The 15,319-nt window shown below is 38.5% G+C and overlaps 1 protein-coding gene across 1 annotated transcript in view; it reads left to right on the top strand.

The window, feature by feature from the left end:
* Positions 1-4,200: 4,200 nt before the first annotated feature.
* The window catches only part of SPACA1 (sperm acrosome associated 1), a 29,100-nt gene continuing 17,981 nt past the window's right edge, over positions 4,201-15,319 (top strand). The window contains exons 1-2 of the mRNA XM_055534663.1: positions 4,201-4,414; positions 12,334-12,390. Coding sequence (XP_055390638.1) covers positions 4,201-4,414; positions 12,334-12,390 — 271 coding nt within the window. The remainder of the gene's footprint in view (positions 4,415-12,333; positions 12,391-15,319) is intronic.

Raw genomic sequence — 15,319 nt, 5'->3', positions numbered from 1 at the left:
TCACCCCAAAATAGAAAAATGCTAAGGTATAAATCTAACAAAATGTGTAAAACACACATGGTAAAAACTACCACATAAATAAATAATAACTGGAAAAAAATCATGAACATGATTGGCAGATTCACATAGTGAAAATGTCAGTTCTCAAACTGATAAACAAGTTTAACATAATTCCTATCAAAATCATCAACTTTTTTTTGTAGATAGAGATAAATTATTTTAGAATTTATACGAAAAGGTAAAAGAATTATAAAAGCTAAAAAACATTTTTTTTTAATTGGAAAAGAAAAGGAGTGGTGGAGGACAATCTACCCCACTTCAAGATGTATTACATAGCTACAGTATCAGGACTCTCTATCGTTGACAGAGGGAGACACATAGATCAGTGGAATAGAACAAAGAACTCAGAAACAGACCTGCAAATATGGCCAATCAATCTTTGACAGAGGAGCCAATGCTATTCAGAGGAGGAAGAACAGCCTTTTTTAACAGACTAACCTGGAATAACTGGATATCCAAAGGCAAACCCTGCCCCTTCCAACACCAAACCAAAACAAACAAACAAGAAATCTAAGTCTCAGTACTTATACAAAAATTGACTCAAAATAGGTCATAGACTTAGACATAAACTGTAAAAAAAAATAGGAGAAAATCTTCAGGACAGGGCTAGGCAAAGAGTTCCTAGACTTGACAGCAATAGCCAGATCAATCAATGGAAAACTGTTTAACTGGTCTTCCTTAAAGTTAAAGCTTTCACCCTGTGTAAGACTCCATGAAGAGGCTGAAAAGACAACTACATATTCAGAGAAAATATTTTCATACCACATATCCAACAGAGGACTAGTAGCGAGAACACATAATACACTTATCAAAATAGGTAAAAATATTTTTTTTAATTGACAATACCCAATGCTGGTGGACTTCCCTGGTGGCTCAGATGGTAAAGCGTCTGCCTACAGTGCAGGAGACCTGGGTTTGATCCCTGGGTCAGGAAGATCCTCTGAAGAAGGAAATGGCAACCTACTCCAGTACTCTTGCCTGGAAAATCCCATGGACGGAGGAGCATAGCAGGCTATAGTCTATGGGGTTGCTAAGAGTCGGACACGACTGAGAAACTTCACTTCACTTCGCTAATGCTGGTGAGGATGCAGAAAATCTGAATCACTCACACATTGCTGGTAGGAATGTAAAATAGTATAGTTACTCATTTGCCCATGAAACATCTTTGTGTCTCAAAATCATGTCTTCTCATTTCTAACTTCCCTCATAATCTTGTGAGGTGCTATAATATTTTATGGTATTTTAAATTATACAAAACATTATCATGGACTCCTTACTAATATCAATTTGAACTTTAATACTAACCATTCTTAGCAGTTCTTGTCTATTTTCAAAATTAGAAGCATTTTTTAAAGAAAAATTCAAATAAAAATTTCATTTTTGTTTCAAGTAATTTACTTTTGGTACAAATAAGTGGGGCTGAAGATCCTCCTACTAGGTTTCTCAGTTACTTGCTTAGCTGTTAGTTCTCTGAGGCTGGATGTATTATTGTTGTCAGTTGCTCAGTTGTGTCTGAGTCTTTGAGACCTCACGTGCTGCAGCACACCAGGCTTCCCTGTCCTTCACTATCTCTTGGAATTTGTTCAAACTCATGTCCATTGAGTTGATGATGCCTTTCAACCATCTCATCCTCTGTCATCCCCTTCTCCTCCTGTCCCCAGTCCTTCTCAGCATCAGGGTCTTTTCCAATGAGTCGGCTCCTCACATCAAGTGGCCAAAGTATTGGAGCTTCAGCATCAGTCCTTCCAATGAATATTCAGGACTGATTTCCTTTAGCATTTATTGGTTCAATCTTCTTGCTGTCCAAGGGAATCTGAAGAGTCTTCTCCAGCACCACAGTTCGAAAGCATCAACTCTTCAGCACTCAGCCTTCTTTATGGTTCAACTCTCATATCCGTACATCTGGATGTATATATGTTCTAAAAGTCAGTTTATGTCTTAAGTTAACTCTGTAATAGATGTAGTAGATTACTCTTCAGCCCATGTGTCACAGCAATTTAGAGATTAAATCTCAAGGTAGGAGATAACATCACATAGAAACATAACAAAAAGAGCTTTGTTTCAAATCCCAGATAGAAATCCATCAAACTATCTATTCATCAATACTTCTTAATACAACATTGTAGCCACTAGATCAAACCAAATGTGGAATAATGAATTTAACAAAATTAAAAAAAATTTTAACCCTTATTTGTTTTCAGTGCTTGAACTCTTGGACTACTCCACTGACTGTTTCTTTATTGTTATTTTAAATTATATGAAATCACTAAGCATTGAATGAGCATTCAGGAAATGTAGTATGAAGCTCTGCATTGCAAATAATTTTCTGGATGATCTTGGGTAAGTCATTTAATCTCTTCACCTAAAAATGTGGAACTTGGACTGTTAGATTCTTTCTAAGCTTCTTTTGGACTCAAAAAAGTCACTGAATCTCTTAAAGAAGTCTTAATTAGAGCTGATTTCTTGAAATTAAATCATCAACTGAAGGAACCTAATGGATTTCATTTCTTTCTATGACAAAACTGGACACAATGATACTAAATACCATCAGGAGGGTAGTGGGGAAGTTACACCTCTGATGTTTTCTACTGATTCAAGTGGGAATGCCAAGGTATTCTTGCTTCCAGTCTGATTCACTCTTAGTAAAAGACACGACTCCTTGGGTTAAATCAACATGTGGATTAGTGGATCACTGTCAGAGACTTACTTCAGTTCAGTTCAGTTCAGTTGCTCAGTCCTGTCCGACTCTTTTCGACCCCATGAACTGCAGCACACCAGGCCTCCCTGTCCATCACCAACTGCCGGAGTCCACCCAAACCCATGTCCATTGATTCGGTGATGCCATTCAACCATCTCATCCTCTGTCAGCCCCTTCTCCTCCTGCTCTCAATATTTCTCAGCATCAGGGTCTTTTCAAATGAGTCAGCTCTTCTCATTGGAGTTTTAGCTTTAGCGTCAGTCCCTCCAATGAATATTCAGGACTGATTTCCTTTAGGATGGACTGGTTGGATCTCCTTGCAGTCCAAGGGACTCTCAAGAGTCTTCTCCAACACCACCGTTCAAAAGCATCAATTCTTCGGCGCTCAGCTTTCTTTATAGTCCAACTCTCACATCCATACATGACCACTGGAAAAACCATAGCCTTGACTAGACAGACCTTTGTTGAAAAAGTAATGTCTCTGCTTTTCAATATAGTGCTCTATTATTAGCCTGTTGCTCTTTTAAACATTTTCGTTACTGATCTGAAGGAAACATTTTCCAAATCAAACTTGGGATAAATACATTAAGGTAACAAAATCAGCCCCTAAAATAATCTCAACGAGATTTTAAAAATAGGCCAAAGGCACAAAGACAGACATTCACAAGCAACAAAGGTTAAGTCTGATATTTGGCTCCCAAAACATCAGCTCTCCAAATACAGGATGGACAAAACTAGTTTGACAATACTTGCATCCTCCCCTCCCCTCCTTTCCTGGCATTCTAGCTCAGTGAAGTCCCATGTGGAGCTGACAGCACAGCACAAAATCTTAAAACGTGAGTACATGCTTGAGGTGCATTAACAACAGTGTTCGGATCAGAGTGTGAAAGTGTAGCCCCTACATCCTCTACAAATCAAGCCTCGCCTGCTGATAGGGATGAGGTTTGGGGCAACCTACTTGACAAGGCATAACAAGATGAATCATTCTTGATACACATTGAATTGGATACTGTGCATAAGGAATCTGAAGCCAAGTCACAGGGAGCATACTCGAGGGTTCTAGTGAGTCTGGTTTAGAGAGGAGACATCACCTTTCAAATCTACACACAGTGAGTAAGAAAAGTCACCCAGGGCACTTGGCGAAGCTTACTAACGGAGGAAGAGTGAGGGCGTGGCTCCGCCCAGTGAGGCAGCACATCCTGGAACGCCGGAAGGGGTGGGGCGTGGCCCGAGTGCCATCGGAAGTGGCCCACGGGGCGCCATGCTGGAGGCCTTGCACGTGTTCTATGGGCTGCGTGAGATGGTGACGACCCGTGACGCCCCAATGGTTGCCGGGGCAGGGTGCAGACGTTCGGAATCTGGCCGCTCCTCTCTTTTACGTACCTCTCGTCAGGAGCGGGCGGCTGCGACTGCGCCTTGGGCAGCCGTCCAGGCCTAGAACCATGAGATCCAGGGGCGCGGGCTGCTCTGCTAGGCTGCTGCTGACAGTCGGCTGGCTGCTCCTGGCGGGCCTCCAGTCAACGTGCGGGATCAACGTCACTGCGATCCAAGATCCCAGCTTGGCCCGCGAAGGCGAGGGCGAACCTGAGGGCGATGAGGAGCCCGAGAATGACAGCGAGACGGAGAATGAGCCCCAGGCTGAGGCCGAGGATGATAGTGAGGGTGAGAGGTTCTTTGGCAGGGACCCAGAGGCACCTGTTGAAGGCAAAGCCTTCCCTGCTTTTTGAGGAAGATGTGAATTACCCAAGTTAACATCTGTTAACTCTTGAAAGCTTTCTCGAAAGAAGCCCTGAATGTATACATTATTGCAAACTTAATGGCCCTGCAAAAAAGGATGCGCTAATTCTCCAAAACCTCAGCAATATAAACAAGCATATGTATAGAAATTGCTACAGAAATATTGCTAAATATTGCTCTGGACAAGGGAATAGATGCTTAATTTTCTAAGGGTAGGAGTCACAAAGTGACCTTCCACCCACTTGCAGTTATGATTTTCTTTCCCGTGTGTGTGTGTGTGTGTGTGTGTTGCTCAGTCATGTCCAACTCTTTGCGACTCCATAAACTGTAGCCCACCAGACTCCTCTGTCCATGGAATTCTCCAGGCAAGAATACTGGGGTAGGTTGTCATTTCCCTCTCCAGGGCATCTTCTTGCTCTAGGGATGGAACTCAGGTCTCCTCTCCTGCATTACAGGCGGAGTCTTTACCATTTGAGTCACCAGGGACTTTCCCTCTGTAGTTTTTTTTGTTTGTTTGTTTGTTTTTTAAGTGCAGATTGCCTGAAGTCTTCCTTTTCACATTTGCCCTTTGGATTGGAACTCAAGGGAATTCCAAATTCCCTTAACTGTGACACATCTAGATAGATCAAGGTGCTGACAGAATAGCCCAGAAAACCTCTGTTAGTTTCATGCAGCCCCTCTGCAGTGTGATGGTGTTTTAAATTCAACTTCCAATCACAAAGCAAGGGTGGCAGTAGAGAACACCTATCAAGGGATCCAACTAGAGGCTTTGTTAAGTGATATACATTTTAACAAAAGAAGACTAGCCTATATTTGATACATAAATTTGCCTTGTTCTCCTGGCTCATTAGACAATAAAACTTGATAAGCTGGGATAGTGATTAGTTAGCTCACATGCTGGTAGGTAAAAGGTCAGTTGCAGGTTTGCAGTCATCTACAGGAGAATGATTCTCTTCCCTCTATAAATGACCCAGTTGAGATTCTTTTTAATATCCTTGGCAGTCTCCTATCTCCTATACATATCAAGTAGATGATGTATTTATCAGTCATTCTTTTATATCCTTATGACAGTGACCCTCAGTGACATAAAGAAATTGACTATCTGAGGTTAATGGTGTAATTGAGGTTTGAACTGGAGACTTCCCTAGTGGCTCAGATGGTAAAGCGTCTGTCTACAATGCGGGAGACCTGGGTTCAATCCCTGGGTTGGGAAGTTCCCTGGAGAAGGAAAAGGCAACCCACTCCAGTACTCTTGCCTAGAAAATGCCATGGATGGAGGACCCTCATGTCCATGGGGTCTCAAAGAGTCAGACCTTGATAACGTTACATGTAGTGTCTACCTACAATGCGGGAGACCCGGGTTCAATCCCTGGGTCAGGAAGATCCCCTGGAGAAGGAAATGGCAACCCACTCCAGTACTCTTGCCTGGAGAATCCCATGGATGGAGGAGCCTGGCGGGCTACAGTCCACGGGGTCGCAAAGAGTCAGACATGACTGAGTGACTTCACTTTCTTTCACTACCTTGATAACATTACATGTAAGAGAGCAAGAAGAGATAAGAAAGCCTTCCTCAGTGATCAATGCAAAGAAATAGAGGAAAACAACAGAATGGGAAAGACTAGAGATCTCTTCAAGAAAATTAGAGATACCAAGGGAATATTTCATGCAAAGATGGGCTCAATAAAGAACAGAAATGGCAGGGACCTAACAAAAGCAGAAGATATTAAGACGAGGTGGCAAGAATACACAGAAGAACTATACAAAAAAGATCTTCACGACCCAGATAATCATGATGGTGTGATCACTGACCTAGAGCCAGACATCCTGGAATGTGAAGTCAAGTGGGCCTTAGAAAGCATCACTACGAACAAAGCTAGGGGAGGTGATGGAATTCCAGTTGAGCTGTTTCAAGTCCTGAAAGATGATGCTGTGAAAGTGTTGCACTCAATATGCCAGCAAATTTGGAAAACTCAGCAGTGGCCACAGGACTGGAAAAGGTCAGTTTTCATTCCAATCCCAAAGAAACGCAATGCCAAAGAATGCTCAAACTACCACACAATTGCACTCATCTCACATGCTAGTCAAGTAATGCTCAAAATTCTCCGAGCTAGGTTTCAGCAATACATGAACCATGAACTTCCTGATGTTCAAGCTGGTTTTAGAAAAGGCAGAGGAACCAGAGATCAAATTGCCAACATCCGCTGGATCATGGAAAAAACGAGAGTTCCAGAAAAACATCTATTTCTGCTTTATTGACTATGCCAAAGCCTTTGACTGTGTGGATCACAATAAACTGTGGAAAATTCTGAAAGAGATGGGAATACCAGACCACCTGACCTGCCTCTTGAGAAATCTGTATGCAGGTCAGGAAGCAACAGTTAGAACTGGACGTGGAACAACAGACTGGTTCCAAATAAGAAAAGGAGTATGTCAAGGCTGTATATTGTCACCCTGCTTATTTAACTTATATGCAGAGTACATCATGAGAAATGCTGGACTGGAAGAAACACAAGGTGGAACAGGATTGCCGGGAGAAATATCAATAACCTCAGATATGCAGATGACACCACCCTTATGGCAGAAAGTGAAGAGGAACTAAAAAGCCTCTTGATGAAAGTGAAAGTGGAGAGTGAAAAAGTTGGCTTAAAGTTCAACATTCAGAAAACAAAGATCATGGCATCCGGTCCCATCACTTCATGGGAAATAGATGGGGAAACAATGGAAACAGTGTCAGACTTTATTTTTCTGGGCTCCAAAATCACTGCAGATGGTGACTGCAGCCATGAAATTAAAAGACGCTTACTCCTTGGAAGGAATTTATGACCAACCTAGATAGCATATTCAAGAGCAGAGACATTACTTTGCCAACAAAGGTCCGTCTAGTCAAGGCTATGGTTTTTCCTGTGGTCATGTATGGATGTGAGAGTTGGACTGTGAAGAAGCTGAGTGACGAAGAATTGATGCTTTTGAACTGTGGTGTTGGAGAAGACTCTTGAGAGTCCCTTGGACTGCAAGGAGATCCAACCAGTTCATTCTAAAGGAGATCAGCCCTGGGATTTCTTTGGAGGGAATGATGCTGAAGCTGAAACTCCAGTACTTTGGCCACCTCATGCGAAGAGTTGACTCATTGGAAAAGACTCTGATGCTGGGAGGGATTGGGGGCAGGAGGAGAAGGGGACGACAGAGGATGAGATGGCTGGATGGCATCACTGACTCGATGGACGTGAGTCTGAGTGAACTCCAGGAGATGGTGATGGACAGGGAGGCCTGGCGTGCTGCCATTCATGGGGATGCAAAGAGTTGGTCACGACTGAGCAACTGAACTGAACTGAACTGAAGAGAGCTTGGAGAGGTCCTCTATTTTGGAAATGTGAAAAGAGGACTAGGGTAGAAAAGAATGTTCTGAAGCATAGTTGCTTTTGTTTTGAAAGTAATTGAGTTAACAATATTAAACTGGTTAAGGGATAGTTGTAAAATGCTAGAGTGTAGGCAGGTGATGAAGTTATAATACCTTAGATTTCACTTCAAATATAGGCAAGTTATTCTCTCAGTTTCTCCGTTTCATCCTCTGAACTTCAGGGTGCCCTCGTACCATTTAATATATACAATTCTATGTGCAGCTATTTTTTTTCTGGGGAGAATGAGAATCCAGAACTTAATCCAAGATATCTGAGATCTAAAAATTTCCAGAATCATTAATTAAAATTTGGCAAAGTCCCTTTTAACCCTCAGCAGACCAGTAAAAGCAATGATCATTATTTATGTATATATATAAAGCTTAAGGTATTTACAAATAACTTGCAAACGTAAGAGTAAAGGGATAGTGAAAACAACTTATTTGAGATTATAAGTTGTTTGTAATAATAAGAATTTAAACCTGGAAAGCTCCAAATTTTGATTCTACATTTCTTGGTTTTGAAGAAATACATACCTTAATTGGGCAAAGTACTCTGAATGCAGCTGAATGCTCATCAGCTGTTATGCATGAATCTGGAATGTATCCATTTTGTAAAGACTGATTCCAGATTTCAAGTACATCCCTAACAGATTCTAGTTTTATCATTACTTTGGTTTCTTTTTGCACTTGCATTGCCAAAACACAGTACTTTTGAAATCTATGAAGGCACATATTTTGTTCAAAAGAAGGCTGCCATCTTGTTTGTTCCATAGTTTCAAGGATATGGAAAGTATTCTTTCCCAGCATTTACTTGATAAGACTTGTAAATGAACAAATCATGATGGCAGGTGTGTATATAAAGGTGATAAAAGAAAACAGATTATGTAGAAATGAATAAAATTCATTGGACTAATCATTCTAATTGGCATTTATAAATCTAAAAAGAATACTCTCCATATCCTTTTTAGCAAAATAATATGGTCTGGCTTATTTTCCCAAAACATTTTAGAATCAAGTTCTTCCTGTTGAAAGACCAACTAGATGAGAATAGCATATATCCTTCTCATCCTTCAAAATATAATATTCATTCACTGATTCTTGAGTGAAGAGAAAATTCATCTAGAATATTTACTTAAGATACCATCTCTCATTTTGCTTATGGAGTCAGCTTCACTATTAGCATCTAAAGTGTTGCTATCCCTTTCCATTTATCTTCTAATTCACCCAATAACTGTGAATGGTATTTCTCTGTCACTTTTCTTCTCTGCCATTATAGAAAAACAAGAAAAATTCAAAAATCTCAACTCTGTCCAATGAAAGCTGAAAATAGACTACGAGAAAGGTGCCTTTAGACTTCTTTTATATCTTCCTGAGAGATTATACAATACACTGGACAAAGTAGCAAGAAAACAAAGGATGATGTAATAGCTGTGATTTATTTCACAGTTATGTCATCTTTCCCAGACAGCCCCACCATTCTTCCATTTTATTTAGTCTTTTCTTTTTAAATACAGTTGGGAATAATTGATGAACAATAATGAAGTCTATCATTATGGATGATAAAATAACAAAATGTTTCAAAATATAGAAAAACTAAAAACAGACTATGAGAAAGTTGCCTCAAAAATTAAAATTGATTTTTGATGGTATATACAAACAGTTAAAGTGTGCTGTCCAGAATTGAAGAGAACATTTTAGGATCTGGCCAGAACAAAAAAGATCAGGATCATTATCTACATCATTGTGAATGTCAAGCTTTTATCTGCATGGTCAAAGACTCAGTAGATTTTTAGGAAAGCTTTATCACTCTCTTGACACCTGGTGAACTCTTCACTCATTTTCACCTGTTCTATCAATTAAGATAGCCTGTATAGTATTTTGGAACAGTTGACTTTTCAGCTGTATGTGCAAAAGTTTTTAATCCTCTGACGTTTTCTTTTGTTAGATTTGCCCATTATTCCACCCTGTCAGTTTTAAATCCAGATTTATCTTCAAATTTTTTGTTTTTGTCCTTCCTAGTTTTGCATGATCCCCAGATTCAGTCAGCATGGTATCAGTATTTTCCAAATCATTCATAAAAATGTTGAACAGGACAGAGTTCTGTGACAGATCACTGATAACACATGACACCAACCAATCAGTTAGCTTCAGTGGATCTTACTGTTTAACAAGTTACACGGGAAACTTAACTGACCATACTTTTTATTCACAGGTATATAATGGGAAATTTTGACAAATACCACGCAAGTCAGGATACATAAAATTTCCCAGACCCACTGCTATAGGATTTCCACCAAAAAAGAAAGTCATTGAATGCCCTACTGGACATTCAATAAACAAAGGCAAAAGGAACTTTAGACTATTAGACTGAATCTCATTTTTTTCTAAAGTTAGAAGTACTTAAGTATTAGCAACTTTCCTAAAATAGCATAGCAGAGCTGATTAATTGTTTTTTTTGGAAAGAGGTTATATTTAAGGTAGTCTAGTACTCATTTGCATACTCTTGTTTTCTGTTTTTAAGATTTGGCTTTTAATTTGTATTTCCTAATGTACCAGCACTTCATGGGAAATAGATGGGGAAACAGTGTCAGACTTTATTTTTGGGGGCTCCAAAATCACTGCAGATGGTGACTGCAGCCATGAAATTAAAAGACACTTACTCCTTGGAAGGAAAGTTATGACCAACCTAGATAGCATATTCAAAAGCAGAGACATTACTTTGCCAACAAAGGTCTGTCTAGTCAAGGCTATGGTTTTTCCTGTGGTCATGTATGGGTGTGAGAGTTGGACTGTGAAGAAGGCTGAGCACCAAAGAATTGATGCTTTTGAACTGTGGTGTTGGAGAAGACTCTTGAGAGTCCCTAGGACTTCAGGGAGATCCAACCAGTCCATTCTGAAGGAGATCAGCCCTGGGATTTCTTTGGAGGGAATGATGCTAAAGCTGAAACTCCAGTACTTTGGCCACCTCATGCGAAGAGTTGACTCATTGGAAAAGACTCTGATGCTGGGAGGGATTGGGGGCAAGAGGAGAAGGGGACGACAGAGGATGAGATGGCTGGATGGCATCACTGACTCGATGGACGTGAGTCTGAGTGAACTCCAGGAGATGGTGATGGACAGGGAGGCCTGGCGTGCTGCCATTCATGGGGATGCAAAGAGTTGGTCACGACTGAGCAACTGAACTGAACTGAATGTACCAGCGGAACGTATCCAAGCATTTCAAGCAAAAATGTCAATGCAGAATCGATCATCGTGATAGTCCAATTTCACAAAGTCAATATTAATTTACTTGTATATTCATCAAGTATAAATTAGTTTACTGTATATTCAAGGCACTGTATTTGGTGCTTGTAAGTATAGAAGTGTTTATGAAAAATTATAATAATCAAAATGGAAAAAAATCCTATACTTACATAAAATTAGTAATTACAAAATGAATGAATGAAGTGTGAGTGAGGTTATATCTTAGGCATGTTTAGAAGGCTAAACGATATACAGAATGCTTGCATATACGTTATCACATTTAATTCTTACAATAATATCAGTGATATAGGTTCTCCTTTCCAAATTTTACATGGGTTAATTAGGCCTGACTCAGTTTAAGGAATTTGTCCAAACTCAGAATAGCTAATTCGTGGTAGAAGTAGCAATTTGGACTCCAATTTTGATGCATTTTCCTACATTATAAATGTTACCTCACTACATCATGCCTTTTAAAAATTACCTTCTAGCACCTCATTTAATATTTATTTTTATTGAGATTTTAGTCCTAATCTGAGTTAGCAAGAATTGATTAAATACAGCTAGTAGAATTCATGTCAAATTGTGGAACAATTAGAAAAAGAGAAACATGAGATTTAAAACCAGTAATTTTTAACTACTCAAATACTTGTATATTCCTTGATCACCCTGCTAAATAAAATGTTGAAATAAATTCTTAGGACTAATTTACCATCTTAACCTGAGAATGAGTAGAACCAATTTATAACATAATTTTAATGAATACTTAGCATGAAGGTTTCTTTTTGGATAGAAATAATACACTAAAAATTTTTTGGAAAGTAGAAAATAGAAAAAATTGGGCCCTATAATTGGCAGGCTTTTTTTTTTTTTTTTGTAATTTTTCTGACATTCCATATAACTTTTAACTCACCATGTATTAAACTGATGAAAAGCATTATTTTAAAAATTATGTACAGGTTTAAATATAAATCTTTGTAAGTTATTTCCTAATTTAATTCTTTAAAGGTTTAGCTGTCTTTTCATTTAAACAGTAATAGAAGATGTAGTAGTAATGGCATTGCTTTTCTGATTTAATTTAATTTTTTAAATGTCTGCTTCCTATATGATCAGTGCTTATATCCTCCATCTCCAAGTAAGAGTTTTTCACTTAGAAAAGTTTCCCTATGATTAAATAATGTATTTTTGCATTTATTTTTAGTTTCAAATAAGACGATAGTCAAAGAAGTAGAATTTGGGATGTGCACTGTTACATGTGGTAAGTAACATAGAGCAGATAAGTAATATTGTAGTGGGGATGGGGGGACAAAGTGTACTATCATGCGTCTTTCTGATCTCTGTTTGTAATTGTGATTTACACACAAAACTCAAACTGATTGCTTTCTAAGGGAGGATATTTTCAGTTCATAACCTCTAAGTCTTATTTTAAGCCCACTCTTTAATATATATACATATTATTATTTTGTGTGGGGGGGCACATAAACTGCTTTCACAAGAGTAAAACTTTATCTCAGAGGTTTGGAAGATTAAAGGTCTTCTGATGCATCTCACAGATGTCTTCCACATACTGTGTTGGCAAATCTATCAACAGATTTGCTTTTTTAAATAGTCTATTCTAAATTCTACAGTTTTCCATTTTATATGTCGTGTCTTAGAAAAAAGAGGTAATGGCTTTGTGGGGAAAATAATATTCAAAGACTGATTTATTTTGATCATTCCTTGGATAGAAATTGGACGTAAAATCTCTTAGATAAGTATTGAATTAAGACTACACGTGCTGTAATAAGATAGTGAGTGCTTAGTTGTGTCAGACTCTTGTGATCCCATGCACTATAGCCCACCAGGCTCCTCTGTCCATAGGATTTCTGAGGCAAGAATACTGGAGTGGGTTGCCATTTCCTTCTCTAGGGGATCTTCCCAAACCAGGGATCGAACCTGCATCTCCTACATCTCCTGCATTGGCTGGTGAATTCTTTACCATTGCACCACCTCAGACTTAAAAGTATTCACCATAAGTGCCTGAAGGGCTTGTTAAAACATGGATTGTGAGTCCTACTTCAAAATTTCTGACTCACTTAGGCCTTCAATGAGGTCTAAGAATTTATATTTCTAAAGTAAGTTCACAAATGAAGCTGATGCTGCTTTTTCAAAGACCATCTTTTGAGAACCACTATAGACTAATATACTAAGAAGACAGTAGATAATTCACAATGTAATTAAGTTTATTCTAAATAGAGTCTGCCTTCGAAAAAGATAGTGACAGAAGGGAAGAACAAAAACCAGAGGGAAAGAAATCAAAGTCCATGCAGATACAGATCAAAACATTATGTATGGTTTTTTTTATTTTTTTGGTCAAAAATTATAGCTAAATTGTTTTTATTTGAGATAAGGTTTAAAAAATGATGCTAAAATAAACTTAGCAAAATTTACGCTTTTAACCATTTTTTAAATGTACGTTTTAATGACACTAAGCACATTCATATTGTCATGCAGTCATTATTGCAATCCACTCCCAAATTTTTCATCATCCCCAAACTGAAACCTCTGTACCAGTTAAACACTAATTTCCCACTTACCCCAATCCCTTGCAACAATTATTCTACTTTCTGTCTCTTGAGATAGTTTTAAACCTGTTTTTTACCTTAATTTCTTGGTCAGTTAGAGTCAGAGATGAGAGGAATCTATGTAATAATTTTGTATTTATTCATTTGCAATTTATATTTTTATTCTGCTGCTTGCTTGTGAAATCTCACAGAGAAAGATTTTTATGACAATTCTAATAATTGGTATGTCCTACTCTTTAAAGATGTACTTCAGAAATTATATATCTTTATTCAATAAATTTGGGCTTCCCTAGTGGCTCAGATGATAAAGGATCTGTCTGCAGTGTGGGAGACCCAGGTTGGATCTCTAGGTTAGGAAGATCCCTTGGAGGAGGCCATGGCAACCCACTCCAGTATTCTTGCCTGGAGAATCCCATGGACAGAGGAGCCTGGTGGGCTGCAGTCCCTGGGATTGCAAAGAGTCAGACACAACTGAGTGTCTAACACACATTCAACAAGTTAGTTTTTGTTTTCTGCTTTTTAAGTTTTTGCCTACTATGTGCCAGGTATTATTATAGGTGTTAGAATACAGCAGTGAACAAAGCAGTGAGAACTCTCTGCCTTTAAGGAGTATATTTTTTAGTAGGGTCAAAAAGATACATAATGTAAAACGTAATATGTCAGATGGTGGTAAGTTCTAAAAATAAACCATAAAAGGCAATATTTCACATCTATAATATTTTAACTACTAAAAATATTTTCAACCTGTAAAAATTATTTAAAAGAAAAAAATGCTTTAGTGAAAATTCTGTTGAATGCCCAAAACAATATTTTAGCATTCAAAAAGTTTTGTTTTCTTGGAACACACAAGCATGTTTTTAAGTTTTGACTTACATGTCACATCTACACACATCATTGCAATGAAATCTATTTGGCTAAATAAATAAATACATAAAATTCCTGCTTGGAAAATATTTATGCATTTCAGAATAAGACTATCCCCCTAGAGAAGTACTATTCATAAATTTAAGTGGAGCCATTCTGCAGCCATTCTTAAGAATCTCGTTTAATCAAAAGAGACCTTTCCTCATCCAACCTTCCCTCTCCTTATCTCATATGGAGAACTCTCTTGTTTGCTTCTCAAAGTTTGGTCCACAGGCTAGCTACATCAGCATAGCCTGAGAGCTTGTGAAAAATTCAGAACCTCAGGACCTACTGCAGACCTACTTACTGCATCATAATTTGCACATTAGTATGTCTCAGGTGTTTTGCATGCACTCTGAAGATTGAAACATGCTCTTATAAGCCATCTCTTATATGATAAACCAACAGATTATAAGCCATCTCTTGTATTATAAGCCAAGTTCTATACGGTCAGCCAAAACAAGACCGGGAGCTGACTATGGCTCAGATCATGAACTCTTTATTGCAAAATTCAGACTTAAGTTGAAGAAAGTAGGGGAAACCACTAGATCATTCAGGTATGACCTAAATCAAATCCCTTATGACTATACAGTGGAAGTGAGAAATAGATTTAAGGGACTAGATCTGATAGAGTGCCTTAAGAACTGTGGATGGAGGTTTATAACATTGTCCAGGAGACTGATCAGAGCCATCCCCAAGAAAAAGAAACACAAAAAGGTA

The sequence above is a fragment of the Bubalus kerabau genome, chromosome 9 (assembly GCF_029407905.1).
Source record: "Bubalus kerabau isolate K-KA32 ecotype Philippines breed swamp buffalo chromosome 9, PCC_UOA_SB_1v2, whole genome shotgun sequence".
NCBI lineage: Eukaryota > Metazoa > Chordata > Mammalia > Artiodactyla > Bovidae > Bubalus > Bubalus kerabau.
This window is presented reverse-complemented; position numbering and strand designations above follow the sequence as displayed.